The 18,398-nt window shown below is 37.3% G+C and overlaps 1 protein-coding gene across 1 annotated transcript in view; it reads left to right on the forward strand.

Moving 5' to 3' along the window:
• LOC145683884 (cubilin-like) overlaps window positions 1-18,398 on the forward strand; it is a 1,291,374-nt gene that overhangs the window by 423,285 nt on the left and 849,691 nt on the right. Inside the window, exon 16 of the mRNA XM_081755522.1 lies at window positions 9,815-9,999. Within this exon, the coding sequence (XP_081611648.1) occupies window positions 9,815-9,999 (185 nt within the window). The remainder of the gene's footprint in view (window positions 1-9,814; window positions 10,000-18,398) is intronic.

Consider the following 18,398-nt stretch of genomic DNA (forward strand, 5'->3'; position numbering starts at 1 on the left):
GAGACATGTGGAACCTGCAGTGCGACAACTTCAAATTCGAATTTTAACTTTCTCAAAATTTTGTCCAATTTTTTTATTCTTGTACATCCAAAAATTTGTGTAACATTCAAATAAACGAGGGTAGCCCATTTCAAAATTTTGACATTTCGATCAGCTGTAGTGCGACATCTTCGAATTCGAATTTTAACTAGGTCAGAATTTTGTCCAATTCTTGTCCATTTTAGTCCAAATAAGAAAATAATTTGTAACATTAAAATAAACGTGGGATGGCCGTTAAAAATTTAGGACTCTTCGGTCACCTGTAATTAGACATTTTCAAATTCGAATTTTTTTACTAGCCCAGAATTTTGTCCAATTTTTGTTCACTATTGCACACTGAAGAAAAAAATTTGTACCATTAAAATAAACGAGGAATAGCCATTTCAAAATTTAGGGCACTCCGACCAAATGTAGCACGATATTTTCAAATTAGAATTGTAACTAGCTCAGAGTGTCTTCAAATTTTCGTCAATTTTTTCCACGCAAGAAATTATTTTGTACTATTAATATAGACGTGGGAATGCCATTTCAAAACTTGGAGCACTTCAATCAACAGCAGTGCGACATCTCCAAACTAGAATTGTAACTACCTCAGAATTTCTTCCAATATTCATCCACCTGAAGATAAAAATTAGTACCCATAAAGAAAACGAGTGTGAGCCATTCAAAATTTTAAGGTACTTCGATAACATTTATTGCCAGATCTTCCAATATCAATTTTTATTAGCTATAAATTTTGTGCATTTTTTCCATCCAAGAAAATAATTTGTACCTTTGAAATAAGCGAGAAAAGGCCATTTCAAAATTTGGGAGACATGTGTCAGCTGCAGTGCAAAAACTCAAATTCGAATTTTAACTTCCTCAGAATGTTGTCCAATTTCTTTCGATTTTTGTACACCCAAAAATTTGTGTAACATTAAAATAAACGAGGATAGGCCATTTGAAAATTTGAGACACTTCGATCAGCCGTAGTGCGACATCTGGAAATTTGAATTTTAACTAAGAGTTTCTTCAAATTTTCGTCAATTTTTGTCCACGCAAGAAAATATTTTGTACTATTAAAATAAACGTAGGAGGGCCATTTAAAAATTTGGAGCACTTCAATCATTAGCAGTGCGAAATCTCCAAACTAGAATTGTAACTAGGTCAGTATTTGGTTCAATTTTCGTCCACCTAAAGATACGAATTTGTGCCCGTCAAATAAACGAGGGAGGGCCATTCAAAATTTGGGTTACTAAGATAAATTTTAGTGCAACATCTTCCAACTTCAAGTTGTATTAGCTATAACTTTTGTCCATTTTTTCCACCCAAGAAAATATTTTGTACCATTGAAATAAGCGAGAAAGGGCCATTTCTAATTTTGAGAGACATGTGTCAGCTGCAGTGCGGCAACTTCAAATTCGAATCTTAACTTACTCAGAATTTTGTCCATTTTTTCCGTTTTTGTACACCGCAAAAAATGGGCAATATTCATGTAAACAAGTGTAGGCCATTTTAAAATTTGGGATACTTCGATCAATTGTAGTGCAGCATCCGAAAATTCGAATTTGAACTAGCTCAGAATTTTGTAGAAATTTTGTCCATTTTTATCCACCCAAGAAAATATTTTGCACCATTCAAATAAGCGAGGGAGGGCCATTTAAAAAATTGAGGCACTTCCATCACTTGTAGTGCGACATCTGCAAATTCGAATTTTAAGTAGCTCAAAATTTTGCCCCATTTTTGTTCACCCAAGTAAAATTTTGTACCACTCAAATAAAGGTAGGAGGGCTATTTCAAGATATGGGGCATTTTGATCACTTGTAGTACATCTTCAAATACGAATTTTAACTAGCTCAGAATTGTGCCCAATTTTTGTCCATTTTTATCCAAGAAAAATTTTGTACCATTGAAATAAACGAGGGGTACTTTTCAAAATTTCGGGCACTTCGATCACCTGTAGTGCGATATTTTCGAATTCGAATTTTAAATAAGTAAGAATTTTGTCCAATTTTTGTCCACCTAAAAGATATTTTGTACCATTAAATAATCGAGGGAGAGCCATTTCAAAATTTGGGGTACTTCGATCATCTGTAGTGGACATCAAATTCGTATTTTAACTAGCTCGGAATTTTGTCCAATTTTTGTCCATTGTTGCATTCAGAAGAAAACATTTTATAGCATTCAAATTAACGAGGGAGGGCCATCTCAAATTTTGGGCACTTCGATCACCTCTAGTGCGACCTCTTCAAATTCAAATTTTATGTAGCTCAAAATTTTGTCCAATTTTTGTCCATTTTTGTCCTCCCAAGAAAATATTTTGTAGCACTCAAATGAACGAGGTAGGGCTATCTCAAAATTTCGGGCACTTCGATCACCTGAAGTGAGACATTTTCAAATTCGAATTTCAAGAGACACGGAATTTTGTCCACTTTTTGTCTATTTTTGTCTACCCTAGAAAAAATTATGTGCCATTCAAATAAACGAGGGAGGGCTATTTCAAAATTTTGGGCACTTCGAATCCCGTAGTGTGACATATTCACATTGCGAGATCTTCCAATATCAATTTTTATTAGCTATAAATTTTGTCCATTTTTTCATCCAAGAAAATAATTTGTGCCATTGAAATAAGCGAGAAAGTGCCATTTCAAAATTTGGGAGACATGTGGAACCTGCAGTGCGACAACTTCAAATTCGAATTTTAACTTTCTCAAAATTTTGTCCAATTTTTTTATTCTTGTACATCCAAAAATTTGTGTAACATTCAAATAAACGAGGGTAGCCCATTTCAAAATTTTGACATTTCGATCAGCTGTAGTGCGACATCTTCGAATTCGAATTTTAACTAGGTCAGAATTTTGTCCAATTCTTGTCCATTTTAGTCCAAATAAGAAAATAATTTGTAACATTAAAATAAACGTGGGATGGCCGTTAAAAATTTAGGACTCTTCGGTCACCTGTAATTAGACATTTTCAAATTCGAATTTTTTTACTAGCCCAGAATTTTGTCCAATTTTTGTTCACTATTGCACACTGAAGAAAAAAATTTGTACCATTAAAATAAACGAGGAATAGCCATTTCAAAATTTAGGGCACTCCGACCAAATGTAGCACGATATTTTCAAATTAGAATTGTAACTAGCTCAGAGTGTCTTCAAATTTTCGTCAATTTTTTCCACGCAAGAAATTATTTTGTACTATTAATATAGACGTGGGAATGCCATTTCAAAACTTGGAGCACTTCAATCAACAGCAGTGCGACATCTCCAAACTAGAATTGTAACTAGCTCAGTATTGGGTCCAATTTTCCTCCACCTAAAGGTAAAAATTGTACCCATTAAATAAACGAGGGAGAGCCACACAAAATTTCGGGTACTTCGACCACATTTAGTGCGACATCTTCTAATTTCAACTTGTATTAGCTATAATTTTTGTATATTTTTTTCCATCAAAGAAAATATTTTGTACCATTGAAATAAACGAGGGAGGCCCATTTCGAAATTTGGGGCACTTGAATCACCAGCAGTGCGACATCTTCAAATCAAAAGTTTAAATAGCTCAGAATTTCTTCTACTTTTCGTCAATTTTTGTCCGCGCAAGAAAATATTTTGTACCCATCAAATAAACGAGAGATGGCCATTCAAAATTTGGGATACTTCGACAACATTTAATGCAATATCTTCCAATTTCAATTTGTATTAGCTATAAATTTTGTCCATTTTTCCATCCAAGAAAATATTCTGTACCATTGAAATAAATGAGAAACGGCCATTTCAAAATTTGGGGCACTTCGGTCACCTGCAGTGCGACATCTTCAAATTCGAATTTTAACTATTTCAGAATTTTGATGAACTCTTGTCCATTTTTATCCAGCCAAGAAAAATTTTTATACCGTTCAAATAAACGGGGGATAGCAATTTCAAAATTTGGGGCATTTGGATCAGCTGTAGTGGTCATCTTCAAATTTAAATTTTAACTAGCTCATAATTTTGTACAATTTTTTTCATTTTTGTCCACCTAAGAAGAATTTTGTACCATTCAAAGAAACGAGGCGAAGCCATTTCAAAAATTGGGGCATTTCCATCACTTGTAGTGCGACATCTTAAAATTAGAAGTTCAACTAACTCAGAATTTTGTCCAATTTTTGTCCCTTTTTATCCAGCGAAGAAAAAAAATTGTACCACTAAAATAAAGGAGGGAGAGCCATTTTAATATATGGGATACTTCGATCACCTGTAGTGTGACATCTTCAAATCCGAATTTTAACTAGCTTAGAATTTCTTCCACGTTTCGTCCACCTAAAGTTAAAACTTTGTTCCCATCAAATAAACGAGGGAGGGCCATTCAAAATTTTGGGTAACACGGTAACATTTAGTGTGAAATCTACCGATTTCAATTTGTATTAGCTATAAATTTTGCCAATTTTTTCCATCTAAGTAAATATCTTGTACCGTTGAAATAAACCAGGGAGGGTCATTTCAAAATCAGGGAGACATCTGTCACCTGCAGTGCGATAGCTTCGAATTCGAATTTTAACTACCTCAGATTTTTTCTAATTTTTTTCTAATTTTTGTCCACCCAAAAAATTGTGTAACATTCGAATAAACGTGGGAAGGCCATTTCAAAATTTGGGACCCTTCGACCACCTGTGGTGCGATATCTTCTAACTAGATTTTAAGTATCTCAGAATTTATCCATTTGTTCATTTTTGTCCACCCAAGAAAAGATTTTTTACCATGCAAATAAACGAGGGAGAGCCATTTCAAAATTTGGGACATATCTGTCACATGCAGTGCAACATCCTCAAATTCGAATATTAACTTCCTCAGAATTTTGCCTATTTTTGTTCAACGAAGAAAAAATGTAATACCATTCAAATAAACGATGCAGGGCCGTTTCAAATTTTGGTGCACTTCCATCAACTTTAGTGCGACATCTTCAAATCCGAATTTTAAGTAGCTCAGAATTTCTTTCAATTTTCTTCCACCTAAAGATGAAAATTGTACCAATCAAAAAAAAAAAAAAAAGGAGGGAGGGTCAATCAAAATATGGGGTAACTCAGTAACATTTAGTGCGACACCTTCCAAATGTAAATTAGTATTAGCTATAAATTTTGTCCCTTTTTTCCACTTAAGATAATATTTTGTACCATGGAAATAAACGAGAAAGGGCCATTACAAAATTTGGGAGACATCTTTCACCAGCAGTGCGACAATTTCAAATTCGAATTTTCACTACCTCAGGTTTTTTCCAGTTTTATTCCATTTTTGTACACCAAAAAATTGTGTAACATTCAAGTAAACGAGGTCAGGCCATTTCAAAATTTGGTGCACTTCGATCACCTGTACTGCATCTTCAAATTCGAATTTACTATCTCAGATTTTTCTCCAATTTTTGTCCATTTTTGTGCACCGAAAAAATTTGTACCATTAAAATAAACTACAGGATGTCTTTAAAATTTGGGGCACCTCGATCACCCGCAGTGCGACATTCTCAAATTGGAATTTTAACTACCTCAGAATTTTGTCCATTTTTGTTCAGCGAAGAAAAATTTTATACCATTCATGTAAATAAGAGAGTTCCATTTCAAAATGTGGGCCACTTCGATGACCTGCAGTGCGACATCTTCAAATTCGAAGTTTAACTAGCCTGGAGTTTTGTCCAATTTTTGTCCATTCTTATTCACCCAAGAAAAAATTATGTACCTTTAAAATAAACAAGGGAGGGCCATTTCAAAATTTGGGGGGACTTCGACCATCTCTAGTGCGACATCTTCAAGTTAGAATTGTAACTAGCTCACAAAATCTTCCAATTTTCGTCCACCTAAAGATAATAATTTGTACCCATCAAATAAAGAGGGAGAGCCATTGAAAATTTGGGGTAATACGATCACATTTAATGCGACATCTTCCAATTTCAATTTATATAACCTACAAATTTTGCCCATTTTTTCCATCCAAGAAAATATTTCGTACCATTGAAATAAACGAGAAAGAGCCATTTCAAAATTTGGGACACATCTGTCACCTGCAGTGTGACATCCTCAAATTCGAATTTTAACTACGTCAGAAGTTTGTCAATATTTGTTCACCGAACAAAATTTTTATACCATCAAATAAACGAGGCAGGGCCGTTTCAAAATTTGGAGCGCTTTCATGCCCTGTATTGGACATCTTCAAATTCGAATTTGAAGTAGCTCAGCATTTTGTCCAATTTTTGTCCATTTTTGTACACCAAAGAAAAAAAAATTGTTCCATTTAAAATAAACGAGTGAGACACATTTCAATATTTGATGGACTTCGACCACCTGAAGTGCGACATCTTCAAATCCGAATTTTAACTAGATCAAAATTTCTTCCAATTTTCGTCCACCTAAAGACAAAAATTTCTACCCATCAAAAAAGTAGAAAGGCTCATTCAAAATTTGGGATAACTCAATAACATTTAGCGCGACATCTTTCAATTTCAATTTCAATTCGTATTAGGCCTAGTTATAATTTTTTTCCACTTAAGAAAATATTTTGTAACCTTGAAATAAACGAGAAAATGAAATTTCAAAATGTGGGAAACATCTTTCACCTGCAGTGCGACAACTTCAAATTCGAATTTTAACTATCTCAGAATTTTTTCAATTTTTTTCCATTTTTGTACACCCAAAAAATTGAGTAACACTCAAATAAACGAGGGAATGCCATTTCGAAATTTGGGACATTTCGATCACCTGTAGTGCGACATCTTCAAGTTCGAGTTTTAAGTAGCTCAGAGTTTTGTCTAATTTTTGTCCATTTTTGTCTACCCAAGTAAAAATATTGTACCATTCAAATAAACGAGGGAGGGCCATTTAGAAATTTGGGGCACTTCGATCACCTGTAATGCGACATCTTCAAATTCGAATTTTAAGTAGCTCAGAATTCCTCCATTTTTCGTCCACCTAAAGTTAAAACTTTGTACCAATCAAATAAACGAGGGAGGGCCATTTCAAAATTTGGGGTACCTCAAGAACATTTAGTGCGACATCTTTCAATTCCAATTTGTATTAACAATAAATTTCGTCCATTTTTGTCCACCCACGAAAATATTTTGTGAGGTTGAAATAAACGAGGGCATTTCAAAATTTGCTTCATATATGTCACGTGCAGTGCGACATCTTCAAATTCGAATTTTAACTACCTCAGAATTTCTTCCAATTTCTTTTACTTTTTTTAACACCCCAAAAATTGTGTAACATGCAAATGAACGAGGCAAGGCCATTTCAAAGTTTGATGCACTTCGATCACTTGTACTGCGACATCTTCAAATTCGAATTTACTACCTCAGAATTTTCTACAATTTTTGTCCATTTTTGTGAACCGAAAAAATTTGTAAAATTAAAATACGGTGTATACTAAAGAGGGACATTTAAAATTTGGGGCACTTCGATCACCTGTATTGGGACATCCTCAAATTCCAGTTTCAACTACCTTCAATTCCAGTTTCAATTTTTTGTCCATTTTTATACACCCAAGAGAACTCTGTACCATTCACATAAAGGAGGGAGGGCCAGTACAAAATTTGACACACTTCGATCACCTGTAGTGCGACATCCTCAAATTCGAAATTTTACTAGCTCAAAATTTTGTTTAACTTTTCTTCACTTTTGTGCACCCGAAAAATTTTTCTACCATACAATTAAACGACGGAGGGCCATTTCAAAATGTATGGCATTTTCATCACTTTTAGTGCGACATGTTCAAATCGAATTTTACCTAGCTCAGAATTTTGTCCAATTTTTGTCCATTTTTCTGAGGTAGTGGAAACTCGATGTTGAGGATGACGCAATACAGGTGATCGAGGTGCCCCAAATTTGTAAATGAGCCTCTTTCGTTTATTTGAATGGTACAATTTTTTCGATGCACAAAAATAGACAAAAATTGGAGAAAATCCTCAGGTAGTTAAAATTCGAATTTGAAAATGTTGCACTACAGGTGACAGAAGTTTCCTAAATTTTAAACGGCCATACCTCTTCTATTTTAGTGGTACAAAATTTTTTCTTGGGTGGGCAAAAGTAAGACAAAATTCTAACCTAGTTAAAATTCAGATAAAGATGTTGTAATACAGGTGAACACAGTGTGCCAAATTTTGAAATGGCCCTCCCTCGTTTATTTTAATGGTACAAAATTGTTTATTGGTTGGACAAAAATGAACTAAAATTAGACAAAATTTTGAGCTAGTTAAATTCGAATTTGAAGATGTCGCACTACAGGTGATCAAAGTGTCCCAAATTTTTAAATGGCCCTCCGTCGTTTATTTGAATGGTACAAAATTGTTTATTGGTTTGACAAAAATGAACAAAAAATAGACAAAATTCTAAGCTATTTGAAATTTGAATTTGAAAATGTCGCACTATAGGTGATCGAAGTGCCCCAAATTTTGAAATGGCCCTCCCTCGTTCATTTGAATGGTACAAAATATATGCTTTTGTGGACAAAAATGGGCAAAAATTGGACAAAATTCTGAGCTACTTAAAATTCAAATTTGAAGATGTCGCACTACAGGTGATCGGAGTGTCCCAAATTTCGAAATGGCCTTCCCTCGTTTATTTCAATGTTACACTATTTTTTGGATATACAAAAATGAAAAAATATTGGACAAAATTCTGAGGTAGTTAAAATTCGGATTTCAAGTTTTCGCACTGCAGGTGACAGATGTGCCCAAATTTTAAAATGGCCGTTTCTCGTTTACTTCAATGGTACAAAATATATTCTTGGGTGGACAAAAATGGATAAAATTTACAGCTGATACAAATTGGAATTGTAAGATGTCGCACTAAATGTTATCGAATTATCCCCAAATTTTGAATGGCCCTTCCTCGTTTATTTTATTGGTACAAATTATTATCTTTAGATGTACTAGAATTGGACAAAATTCTGAGCTAGTTACAATTAGAATTTGAAGATGTCGCACTACAGGTGGTTGAAATGCTCCAAATTTTGAAATGGCCCTCCCTCGTTTATTTTAGTGGTACAATTTTTTTTTCTTGGATGGAAAAAATGGACAAAAATTATACAAAATACTGAGCTAGTTAAACTTCGAATTTGAAGATGTCGCACTACAGGTTATCGAAGTGCCACAAATTTTGAAATAATACTCTCGTTTATTTGAATGGTACATTTTTTTTTCTTGGGTGGACAAAACTGCACAAAATTTGGACAAAATTCTGAGCTACTTAAACTTCGAATTTGAAGAGGTCGCACTACAGGTGATCGAAGTGCCCAAAGTTTTGAAATGGCCCTCCCTCGTTTATTTGAATGGTACAAAATATTTTCTTGGGTGGACAAAAATGTACACAAACTGGACAAAATTCTGAGCTACTTAAAATTAGAATTTGAAGATGTCGCACTACAGGTGATCGAAGTGCCCCAAATTTTGAAATGGCCTATCCTCTTTATTTGAATGGTACAAAATATTTTCTTGGGTGGACAAAAATGAACAAAAATTGGCCGAAATTCTGAGCTACTTAAAATTCGTATCTCCCTTATTTTGCAACACTGATAAACCACCTTTGGTTTATCTTATTTCACGTTTTATGCCAACGGTTTTAATACCATAAAATGGCATCTTTTTTTAAAAACTATAAATTTATGTTGGGCGGCAACATTGCTTGTGTTACATTACTGCCGTATTCTTTGTCACGTGTCCCCTTCCTGTAGGTATCAGGTTATCTGCATTCATTTTTCATTTCAGAAGTAGTTCAAGTACACATTAACAGAAGTTTAATATTAACCACAGTAATTTGTAAATTATTATCTTATTACAGAATGCGGTGGTGTATTAGCAGGAGTTTCTCATGGTGCTATTAGATCACCTGGTTATCCCGGACCTTATCCAAGAAATCGTGATTGTTACTGGCTAATAAGCGTACCTTACAATAAGCTGATTCAATTTTATTTCGACCGAGTGCAGATTGAAGCACATCCTAATTGTAGTTATGACTATTTAGCAGTAAGTATTTTATATCAAGCTATTAAATTGTATTTAAGTAATATATTTTGTTTGTACGTATAAAATTCGAAATAATTCTTAATGCTTGCTTTAAAACAATTCTCAACGTTGGTAAGTAGGATTAATAAGTAGTTTGCAAATTAAAAGTTGGTGACATGTGACACGATATTTTCTAAATACTGATGAATGATATACGTTTAAGATTAAAAGTTAAAAAAAACGTTAATGTTTCATATAGAGTCATTCAGGGGAAAACGCACATACGGGTTAAATGCGCAGAACAAAGTTTCTCAGTTATCTTGGAACGCTGATTAATATGGGATGTACCGCGCGCAAGCCTTTACAAGGCAAGAAGAGTTGCAGAAACGAGCGCTGAAATTTGAAGGTAAGTTGAACATAAAATATCACATATATATTTTAACATGTTATGATATAATATTAAGACATTGCAAAAACGATTGTGTTTGAAAACAATGTGTAACATTAATAGATATATGCCAATTTGGAGTAAGGTAGCTGAAGTGGTGAATACAATTCTATGGCCCATGTGGCTGAGAACAAAGCCTACTGATCAGAGTCGCGACATATACGAACATTTTTTGTTAGGGGCAAAATGCTCATATTGTTGTTGGGTTAAAACGCACATACGCGGAAATTACTTCAAGTGAGTGGTACAAAGAATTAGAAGTATATATACAGGGTGTCCAAGGAGGAAGGGGCAATATTTTGGGAAATGGTAGTATGGGTGAATCTAAGCAAAAAAGTTCATATGAACATTTGTCCTAATCTCAACGGTTTGAGAGCTACAAATTGTGAACCACTTTTGATTTATGTTGCGTATTGCTCACTCTGTAAATACTCTACGTAGGTGAGATTTGAATTTGGATTTGAAAGGTGATGGAATGGCCTTTCCATACAGCATACTACAGTGGTGTCTTTGGAAGGAAAGCTATTGAGGGAAATTTGGAAAAGTTGCAGTTTTTTAAAGAAATTGGATGTCAAGACTGATTTCTAAATATCCCTCAATAACTTCTCTTCCAGAGACACCACTGCCACATTTTGCATACCGATGGAAGGATCTTCCCTCACCTTTCAAATCCCTACGACTCGCCTCTGTAGAATAAATACATTGTGATCAATAACCAACATGAATTCAAAAACGGTTCACAACCTATAGCTCTCAAACCGTAGCGATTAGGACCGCTGTTCATATGAATTTTTTTTTGCTTAGAATCACCCATACAATTTTCCAAAATATTGCTCCTTCCTCCCGGAACACCATGTATAACGCGTACATTTGCATGTCTGATTCAAGATAATACGTATTGCTAGTTGGATATGATTGCTTATATATGATTGCTAGTTGGATATTTAAAAATGGACGAACTGTGAACTATACATCGGATAATTTATAGACTTAAAATATAAATAACAAGAATTAGATATTTGATTACTGTTGTTTATATTTGATGAAAAAGAGCTACATAAATGCAGTATTTTCTGTTCCAGTCCAATGGTTGGAGATATCAAGGAGAAACACAACGATGTTCATATCGAGAAGCAGCAGCACAGGCAACTTTGTTCGCGATAAAAGAAAGTATGAAAATATACACTGACTAGTAAAACATTTGGAATTCCGCGAAGGACATTGCAACATAAACTGAAAAAGGACCACGGATATCAACCTAAATTAGGTTCCCAATTCCACCTGGTTCTGGAGAAGAGGAATTGGTTCAACACATGTTAAAATTGGAGTCGAAAGGTTTCCTACTTACAATGGCAGATACTAAGCGACTAGCTTATCACTATGGAACGAAGAAAGACCTTTCCAATCGGTTCAGTTGAAGTAGAAGTAGTACAAGATATGACTGGTTATATTGACTACTCCCTCACCAAAGGCCTAGAATATGTTCTGCCCCGCTGCACCGGCATTTGACCTAGGCCTTTGGTGAAGGTGTCGTGACTATGCGAACAGTGCAGCGAGGGTTTAACAAGTTTAAGAACGGTGACGAAACACTCCCTGTGCCGGAAGACCAACATGTATAAAATGAAAATCTTCAGGCAGCAATTGAGGCGAACAGTGGCCAGAATTCAGTGAGAGTGGACAAACCATTCGGCAGCACTTCCATCAACTTGGGAAGCACTACAAGTTGGGTCGATGGGTCCCTCATGATTGAACTCTGTACCAGAAGGCAACGATAGTAAACACCTGTGTTTCTTTGCTGTCTCGTCTGAAGAAGATGCCATTTCTGGACGGAGTGTTGATATGTGATGAGAAGTGGGTCCTGTACGAAACTCCACGGCGCTGTCTGTTTGGTCGACTGCTCGTGGCATCGTGTATCGGGAACTGCTACCAGCTAATCAGAGCAACAAACATTTACTGTCAGCAGTTGAGCCATGTTCAAGAAAAACTCAAACCTCTGGAGCCAGCACTTCTGAATCGAAAAAGGGTCCTCCTGTTACAGAACATCGCTAAGCCCCACGTGGCTAGGATGACCCGGGACATCATTGTATGCCTTGGATGGGAAACACTATTGCATCCGCCATACTTCCCGGACATTGTACCGTCCGATTATTACCTGTTTCATTGTTTGGTCAATCATCTTAGAGGATGCAAGTTCTTCCTTGTAGAGGTGCAAAATGTACTTCATACCTTCTTCGTTTCACGGCGCACCAAGTTCTAGCGCGATGAATTCCATAGCCTTCCAGAACGTTGGCAGAAGGTCGTCGATGCTGATGGAGACTATTTTTGATGTTCCAGGTATATCTTAGGTGACATATCGATGTTCGAAGCTGGTAGGTGAAAAAACGACAGAACTTTCTTGGTTACCTTTATAGTTCGAAGTGTTACAGTATTTGTAACCCTTCTTCTTATCTTCCAGTTACTTCTACCAAATATATACCACTCTTTCAATGTATAATTAACTACATGGGTGTATATTATACATATATGTGGATATTACCCTTATATTGGGGGAAAATGCCCAATTCGTAGACTTCAGTGTAAGCTGCACTAACATTGTCACTTGAAACATTATCGCTATGTTACTTGCACAGAACAACAATAAAGGAAAGTCTACTGTATGTTGTCTGAACATTTCACGTTGAAGAACCCTTTACACTTGGTAATACATGATCAAAAAGCTTAATGCGTGCATATTCCCCCAAATGACTGTAAAATAAATATGTAAACCAGAAATGCATAACAAAAATGCACTTTGTGAATACCCAATTATGAAAATTACATATACAGGGTGACTGGTAATTCAATGCATTCCTTGTAATGGGTATTCTGCAGATACTTGAAACATTTTCACCTGTATGAACCGGGGTCGCAAATCAATAGTTTGTGAGTAATTTGCACATGCGTTGTTTCTTTGAAATGTGCCGGATAACTAGAGGTGCACGAGAAAGTTTTACTCTGACCCACTTCCAAAGACCGTAGAGCGATCAAATTTTAGATGTGTAACTCTGCGTTCTATGTAAGTTATGTGATAAAATACAGCTCGGAACTCTGTACCATAGCTTTGTAATATATTGAAACATGAAATAAGGTATTCTGGTCCAAAACCCATTACTGCACCTCAGAATGCAGCGAGGCAACATCGCAGAGATACTTGACCTTAGGAAATGACTGCATGGGTGGGAAGAGGGGGAATGAAGATGGTTTTTGGTCAAGAGAAATCGCGAACTACGGGGGATTTCACACCCAGGAACATGTATTTGTCTGGCCAATATTCGAGCAGTGAACGGGTGCGTTGTTTTCCAGGAGGCGGACACCCCTTGTCAACATGCCACACTCTGGAATGTTGCAGAATCCCACAACGCACGCAGCAGTGACGCATAATATATCCTGGTAATTGTGGCATCCTTTGCCTGGAAAGCAAGTAGTAATACCCAGTGCTGATCGCAAATAAATGTGACCATCACTTTGGTCCCTCAGAGTTGAACACGGACTTCCTTTGGTGGTGATACGTCGGCACGCTGTCATTGGTTTGGCTAGGTTTTCCCTGGTTTTCTTCATTCCCACCAGACGAGGTCAGGGACCGCACCTTTTGGAAAGCCTGGGCCAGTTTCTTCCCAAATCATAGACCTACCTGAAAGACCAATGTGACCCCGGAGTTGGAGGTCCAAACCCTTCCTTTAGTCATTCCCTTACATAAATAAATAAATTGCAATCGAATACTTCACTTTAATAACTCAAAACAAAATTACGACTATTGCCGTGCCAATTGCTACAATTGCTTATCACAACCTAATGTGATTAGCTTTCTACAAAGGTAAAACGGTGAGGTTTAAAAAGAGTCGGAACAAGGGTAAACTGTAATTAGCATCGCACAGAAGCACGGATTCGAGTACCCGATGAGAATACGTAAATGCTAGGCACTTTCCAAAAGGTACCATCTAGGCCTTCGCCTGATGGGGATGAAGAAAAATAGGAAACCTAGCCAAACCAATGACAGCATGCCGACGTACCACCTCCAATGGAAGCCCGTGTTCAACTCTGAGTGACCAAAGTGATGCTCACGTTTATTTGAGATCACCATGGGGCTTTACTACCCGTGTAACGTGGGTTCCTGTCACCACGGCATGGCGCGTCCTCAGGTTGCGGATCGAGGAGAAGGCCTCTAGATATAGAGGTTAGCTGCGAATATACTGAATAAGCTGTCGCGGACAGCCGAGCCAGCTTGGGGGTTTGGGTAGGGCTAACAACCTCATCCTGTTAAAAAAAAGCGCTTGTTCAGAAATATTCACAAAAGCCTCGGACAAGGACTGATAACTTGGCACGACCTCAGCAAAAGAAAATGGACATGAGATTTGGAACATGGAATATTAGAAGTCTTTATAGGGCAGGCACGTTAAAATCCGTAACGAGTGAGTTAGAGAAATACAGGATGGACGTAGTAGGAGTTCAGGAAGTTAGGTGGGAAGGAAATGGATCTGAGAATTTCGGAAATTTTACGTTCTTTTACGGGGAAGGAAATAAAAATCACCAGTTAGGAACAGGGTTTTTCGTTCATAAACGTATATTACCAGTAATTAAACGGGTTGAATTTGTTACTGATAGACTTTCTTTTATTACTCTTAAGGGACGGTGGTGTGATATTATTGTTTTAAGTGTACATGCCCCAACTGAAGATTAGGATGACGATATAAAAGACAGTTTTTATGAAGAAGTGGAACGGATGTTTGACCAACTCCCGCGATACCATATGAAAATTCTATTAGGGGATTTCAATGCGAAGGTAGGACGAGAGGATATTTTCAAACCGATTATAGGGAACGAAAGTCTGCATAAGGAAAGTAATGACAATGGTGTTTGACTCGTGAACTTTGCAACATCCAAAAACCTAATTGTGAAGATTACAAAATTCCCACATCGCGACGTTCATAAGTACACTTGGACATCACCAGACGGAAAAACACACAATCAAATTGATCACGTTTTAGTAGATAGAAGAAGGCAATCTAGCATAATTGATGTCCGGTCGCTTAGAAGGGCTGATTGTGACACTGACCACTACCTGGTAGCAGCGATAATACGAGAGAGGTTATCGCTGAATAAAGGTAATATTCATTGTCCGAAAACGGAGAGATTTAATTTAAAGAAATTAGAAGACAGCCAGGTAAGAGAGAAATACCAGATTGAAGTTTCGAATAGATTCTCGGCTTTAGAAGATTCGAAGTGCACTAGTGTTGAGGATACCTGGATTGAAATTAGAGATAGCATTAAAATTTCAGCAAAAGAAAAATTGGGACACGCTGAAATACGTAGGAACAAACCATGGTTCGACCAGGAATGCATAAAACTAGCAGAGAAGAGGAAACAGGCAAGATTACGCTGGCTACAAAATCCGAATGAAATAACTACAGAAAAGTTCGCAGATATCAGGCGGAAAACTTCCAAAACTTTTAGAACAAAGAAACGCGATTTTCTGAAAGCTAAAATTAAGGAACTTGAAGATAATAGTAAAAATAAAAACATCCGGGACATGTATAAGGGAATCAACGAATTTAAGAAAGGCTATCAACCTCGTGCTTATATATTAAAGAAATCTGACGGTACAGTTCTCATTGACACGGATAGCATCTTAAATAGATGGAAAGATTTCTTTGACGATTTGCTTAACACGCAACCAAAAACTAGTGTGCGTGGAGAAAAGGAGATACACACCGCAGAACCGTTTATTCCAGAACCCAACCGAATAGAAGTAGAAACCGCTATAAAGAAATTAAAGAAACACAAATCTCCGGGTGTAGATGAAATTCCGGCTGAGTTGATTTTAGCTGGAGGCGAAAAATTGTGGAACAAGATACACAAACTCATTCTCCTTATCTGGAACAAGGAAGAATTGCCACAAGAGTGGAAAGAATCATTGTTCCAATTCACAAGAAAGGCGACAAAACTGACTGTAATAATTATTGAGGCAGATGAAATTATTGGAGATTATCAGTGCGGATTTAGACGAAATCGTTCAACTATCGACCAAATATTTACCATTCGCCAAATACTCGAAAAAATGTGGGAATACAATACTCCGGTACATCAATTATTTATTGATTTTAGAAAGGCGTAAGACTCGGTTAGGACAGAAACATTATACAACGTTCTTACAAAACTTGGAATACCAAGAAAGCTAATTAGATTAATTAAGATATGTTTAAATGAATCCCAAAGTAAAGTCCGGGTAGGAAAATTTTTGTCTACGAGCTTTTACGTCGAAAATGGCCTGAAACAAGGAGATGCGTTGTCGCCATTATTATTTAACTTCGTTTTGGAATACGCTATAAGGAAAATCAAAGATAGCAACCAGGGCCCACAGTTGAACGGTATTCACCAGGTTATGGCGTATGCTGATGATGTAAATTTAATAGGGGATGATAGGAGAACAATAGAAAGAAATGCAGGGACATGGGTTTAGAAGTAAATGCAGAGAAAACTAAATACATGGAAGTGCGTCGGGACCGGAATACAGCAAATTATGGATGCGTTAAAATATTCAATAATACTTTCGATAAAGTGGATCAAATATCTAGGATCAATATTAACAGAGGAAAATCATATTCACGAAGAAATTAAATGTCGACTCAAAGCAGGGAATTCTTGTTACTATTCCCCGGCGTCTGGACGTGGCGCCCCCATCGCCCAGTTCTTCGGAACTGCAATCAGCCACTGCTCCTCCAGGTTGGGTTGTGCCGGGCCGATCACCCAGCATTTAAAACCTGCGATCGAGCGTCGTTAAAAATATAAGCCTCGGATATGGACTGCTCTTTGTAGAAGACAACCTTGCTATGGACTGGTTTTGATTTTGGATTTTCTTGGATGACGCTGGACCCGGGGCCGTGGGACGGAGGAGTGCAGCGCATGCGCACCCAGCAGGACCGGAAGGAGTGATGCCCTGAAAGGGAATGCTGGGAGTCTGCGGTGCGGGAATCTCCAATGAACCATTGGTTCCTCCCCTTACACGGTGGGACGTGGATCCTCTCAAAAGTACCCATCAGTCGGCGGCGCAAGTGGCTCTGCCTCCTTGTCATTTTGACTTGGTGTCACAGCTTAGCTTGCTGACAAGGGTCATGCAGGTAGGACCTGCCAGCCTCGTTGGCCGCTTCGAACCATGACGGGGAAGCTGAGAGGATTTTGGGCTTTCTTTAGTTATGGCTACGCATCAACCACCCACCCAGGATAGAGAGAGAGAGAGGAAAAGCTTGGTCTTGCACCAAGATATTTAATTATTAAAGACAGATCAACTGACACCGTTGGAGCATTAAGTAAATTGTCACCGTTTATAGTTCATCGTCAACTTCATCACATTGCCACAGGAACGTTTCCTCCTGGACATATTCGTAAATTACGGAATGGGACGCTCCTTGTTCAAACGACAACAGACAAACAATCACAATTACTTCTAGCTAGTACGCAGCTAGGACCTGTTCCTATTCTGGTTGAGCCTCATCGGCAGTTAAACACTAGCAAAGGAGTCATCACTTGCTTCGATTTAAGAGAGTTACCAGAGGCGGAAATATGTGCCGAATTTAAGGGTAGCCATGTGACAGACGTCCATCGTATTACTACGAAGAGAAATGGCACAGTACAGCCCACGGATTCCTATATCATAACTTTCGCTCTACCTGACCTTCCAACGCATTTGAACGTTGCTTACCACCGTTTGAAGGTCCGCCCGTATATACCAGTACAATTACGGTGCTTTAATTGCCAACATTTTGGTCACTCAGCCCCTTCTTGTCATGCCTCTGCCATCTGTGACAATTGTAGTTCTGCAGTTCATGGTCCGGCCCCATGTGCGGCCACATCGAAGTGCACTAATTGTAAAGGTGGCCACCCAGCTTGGTCACGTGACTGTCCTAATTTTATGGCTGAGAAGAAGATCCGTGAATTG

This window comes from Thermobia domestica, chromosome 4 (genome assembly GCF_964235325.1).
Source record: "Thermobia domestica chromosome 4, izTheDome1.hap1.1, whole genome shotgun sequence".
NCBI classification, from domain to species: Eukaryota; Metazoa; Arthropoda; class Insecta; order Zygentoma; family Lepismatidae; genus Thermobia; species Thermobia domestica.